Source organism: Sander vitreus, chromosome 6 (genome assembly GCF_031162955.1).
Source record: "Sander vitreus isolate 19-12246 chromosome 6, sanVit1, whole genome shotgun sequence".
NCBI classification, from domain to species: domain Eukaryota; kingdom Metazoa; phylum Chordata; class Actinopteri; order Perciformes; family Percidae; genus Sander; species Sander vitreus.
The window spans coordinates 20,401,442-20,405,877 of NC_135860.1; the positions used below are offsets into that span (position 1 = coordinate 20,401,442).

The 4,436-nt window shown below is 39.7% G+C and overlaps 1 protein-coding gene across 1 annotated transcript; it reads left to right on the forward strand.

Annotated features, from left to right (window-relative positions):
* Positions 1-209: 209 nt before the first annotated feature.
* Positions 210-2,167, forward strand: nrsn1 (neurensin 1). Its single transcript, XM_078251903.1, has 5 exons — positions 210-322; positions 579-671; positions 766-884; positions 1,139-1,323; positions 1,472-2,167. The coding sequence occupies exons 1-5, from the start codon at positions 224-226 to the stop codon at positions 1,573-1,575; spliced, it is 600 nt and encodes a 199-aa protein (XP_078108029.1). The 5' UTR covers positions 210-223; the 3' UTR covers positions 1,576-2,167.
* The last annotated feature ends 2,269 nt before the right edge of the window (positions 2,168-4,436 follow it).

Genomic DNA, 4,436 nt, shown 5'->3' on the forward strand with positions numbered 1-4,436 from the left:
TGTTTGTATAAATTTATAAATAAACTGCATAGCTGTGTGTGCATGTTTATGCATGGGTAAAAGCCGGAGAGACTTTGTCCACAAAACATGTGGGTGGTTTCTTAAAAGGTGAAGAGGTGCATTCATGCATTCATTCATGCATGCGCGTGTGTGTGTGTGTGTGTGTGTGTGTGTGTGTGTGTGTGTGTGTGTGTGTACTCAAGCAGGTAGACAGATGTGAAGGATGACTTCTTGCTCAGAGATCTGTGGGTCAGAGTATGTTGAGCAAGCTCAAGCCAACGGGAACTGCCAGCAGTATGGAGTCCGCTCTTACCTACACCAGGTACAACACACACACACACACACACACACACAGAGAGAGAGAGAGAGAGAGAGAGAGAGAGAGAGAGAGAGAGAGTATAGGGCATTCTTCTACAAATATCAACCATTCTCTTGTTTTTATCGTCACAGTCTCATAATATCTCGTAATCACTTGACTTTTTATTTTTTAAACTTGAGGGTTTTAGATCTTGATTTCTCGCGGCTTTCAGTTTCCATGTTTGGAATTTAAAAACCTATCTCTCTGATCTCTTCTCCAGTTTTATGAGGAGTGCACAGCTTCTATCTGGGAACGTGATGAAGATTTTCAGATTCAGAGATCACCTAGCAGGTGGAGCTCTTTACTCTGGAAGGTGAGGTTAACCTTCCAGCAAGCTCATACAAAAAACTACATCTCACCTGCTGTGATTTGGGTAATTAAACTGTAATTACTTTTTCCCCTGCCAGGTCTGTCTCGCGTTCGGCTCCCTGATCTTGTTTGCAGGCCTCATTGTTGTTTTGGTGGGTTATGCCACTCCAACCAGGTACGAGGCATTTGGCGAGGACGATCTCCTTTTTGTTGACAGGTAAATGAACAATAAAGGATATTAATGGGAGGGAGATGCTGGAGTCTTTAATATTGGCTATTCTGTAAATTTAACATTAACAGTTGTAATCTGTACTGTATTTTCTTCCAACACATGATCATAATGAAGAGCACATTGTTTTGGTGAAATGTACATAGGGCAACATAATTGCAATAATTGAGTCTAGTTGAAACAGACATTTGAAAATAGCAGTAAAAAAACAACTTTTAACTAATTGTCTTTTTCTTGAACAGCCACGCTGTCAGTTTCAACCGTGCACTGGATGTGTGTAAGCTGACTGGTGCTGTGTTGTTCTGTGTGGGAGGCACCTCCATGGCTGTGGGACTCCTGCTGTCTGCCTTTGCCAAAAGCTACTCCAAAGAAGAACTGTACCTGCAGCAGAAGTTTAAGGAGAGGTTGGCAGATCTGCACGCAGTTGGTAAGGTTTCACTCTCAACTGTCTTGTTATGACACATTCAGGTTAAGAATGAATGCCAAAGAGTAAGTGAAAGTGTTTTTTGACTGTAATACTGTACTCAAACTACTTTGTATGAATATCCGTCATAGTAGAACTGCTTTTGTCACAGGTACCCCCATAATGAGAGCACCGACCCCCGGAGAGGGAAAGGTGCCAGTCACACTTTCCAAAGTCCAGAACATCCAGCCAGTGACCACAAAGTCAGAGACCTGACAGAAGTCCAGATGAAGGCGTAAAGTGAAGAAGTGTGTGTGATGAGTGTTTTGGTGCGCAGACTGTGTGTGAGTGCGAACACGTGTGTCGATCAGTCTATGTGTGAATTTTTTTCTTCTTTTGAAAGGTCAGCTTACATGTCCTGTAGTATTGGTTATTCATCTTTATTTACTGTGTTTGACATTAACACTTTATTTTAAAGTTATATAGCAACACATCCTCACACCTAAACAACATTATAGGTTGATTTTCCAAAGACTAAACACGTAGTAAACATAGTCCAATGTAACTAGTTAAGTTTAGGCATCACAAATACGTAGGGTTAGTAAAAAATCAGGGATTGGCTTAAAATACTAAAATGAGGACGTAACATAGTGATATGGAGGTCATTGCATCATGGATTAAGGTCCATATACTGATAGGTAAAAACTTTTAATATAACATAAATAAATTGAAACATAAATTTCAAAAGAGTAAACCTTTGGTTTCACACGAGACAAGAGAAATAAACCCCGGTCTCCTGAGTGAAATTCCTGTGTTTGTTTGACCCTAACAGTAAACGTAATATTCGGCCATTATGAGCTGCTTGCACAATCGACCCATGTGGTCATTTTTTGGCTGAGCAAAGTTTAAGCCTTATTTTTTGGACATCAGTTGTATGAAATTTATGAAGCACATGCAGGTCTTGAGCCCTACCCAGCAGTAGTGCAGTGTTGTTTGAAGTTATTGGTGATTGGCCCCCGTTGCCAGAAAATGATCAAAAGAAGCACTGAACAAAACAACCATTATCTCGGCCTAGTGTCTAAAAGGCATCAGAGGATGAGAGTTTATATGTGCACAATACTTTGTGTGTACATGTATGTGCAGTGCAACTTCATCACGACACTCAGTCAGAGCTGTCAGTCACAAACGCACAGTATACGTACATGTGAATACTTCTTTTAAGTTTACATGCAACAAGCCAAGAGCAGTCTTAACAAATGATCTGCTAGAAGTTCACACATCATCAGAACAGATTCGAGAAAAACACAGATTAGAGCAGACCTTCAGGGTAGATTTAACACTGACATTATCTTATTAGGCCTCTGACATTGTCTCCCTCAATGAATCTCCAGCAGGATTTATAGACCAGACAGACTGATGAAAGGTATATTAAACCTGACAGAAAATGCACCATAACACCATAATCTGTCAAGTAAAAAAATCATAATCAAACTGATTACTTTCAAGATAACACAAATAAGGCATTCTTAATGCCTTCTATCTCTAACTTTGACAAACGCAAGCTTGTAGACACACCTATCTGACCAAGCATGTACATTTGTGCAGTGCTGCTTGTTGAAATGAATACCAACAATGTGACAGATCATATAACATAACAGGGGGATAAGGAGAGTGCATTCAGATCTCCAGTGAGATCACACATCAGCTACATATGTTTGACAGTGCTCATTGTTTACAGTCTGTCTGGATCCACTGACGCTTTCAACAATAACTGCCTTCCTGTGCTCAAACACAAAACTTGAAACTACATTAAGCTGAACAGCATACAGTACTTATGTATCACTAAAGCTTTTTTTTTTTTAACTGGTTGCATATTCACTTGCGTACTAAATGAGAAATAGAAGTTACATCTAGAAGGTTTTTATTTTATTTATTGTATTCAAGCTTGGCACTGACAGGTGCTTTATCTTTAACTTACAAGCACAATAAGCTAGTAATGGTCATGTTTTGCTGCTTTTTAAAAACTTAGTGTATTTTGAATATATTTTTTAAATATTGTGACCATGCCACTTTAAATTGTTATGTTTGTTGTTGCTTCTTGTTTGTTTGTTTTGTATCCTTTCCCAACACCTATATACCTAAACCACAGAAAGGGACAATTGTCAATGATTCTCAAAACGACATTCATAAGAGTTCTATTTAGCGCTGTGATACGCCCCCCGGTGGCTGTCTTCAACACCTGACATAAACATGTGACCGCGGTGGCACTTTTTGTCATGGGACCATTCTATTTAACGTAACGTCTAAAGTTTTAAACATGTAGTTAAAATGATTAAGTTAAGTTTAGCTAGGGCTAGTACAACATCAGGAATTGGAGCAAAACGAGTCACGTAAAACTACTAAACTGACAACGACCATACATACCTTCACGGAATTAGGTCTGTAAAAGTTGATTCATAAGTTGACTGTTGACTTTTGGTTACATGGGACATGAAACCATGTCTGCTGAGGGGAGGTTCTGTGTTCGGTTGACCCATCCACGAGACTGTCCTCGGGACTATCAGTCGCAACGTTTGTTCAAGCAGCAATTAATGTAGTGGCACCGCCATCTGTAGTGGCTATAGTGATTATAACAGGAGCAAAGCAGGTGTAAGGTGATGGAGTATAAGAGCGCCAAATTGTGCATAAGGAGTCAGGTGGGGGTGGGGGGGTCAAACAAACACAGGAGTTCTACCCAGGAGACCAGAGCTTGTATGTCAATGAAATAAAAATACACAGCAATTTTCTTTAACTTTACAGAACAAACTGAACTAGTTCTGAATTTAAGTAGTTAAGTAGTGTTTGTGTCTAAACATAACCAAACTGTGATGGGTTTAAAACCGCGACCATTACATTCTCTCAAATGCTCCTGTAGGTTGTATTTCCTGCCACCGCCAGGGGCGTTAATTTATGAAACGCTCCTATGGGTCATTTTAGAGGGTAGGAATAAACGACCTATAGTGTTGTATGTTTCAGAGGACTTGTTGGGGTCCTTATGAGCTGCTTGCACAGTCGACCTATACAGTGGGTGAGGACGATATGTTTATTGCACACAGATACAACATATATTGTAAAAATGCAGCATTCTTTTTATACTG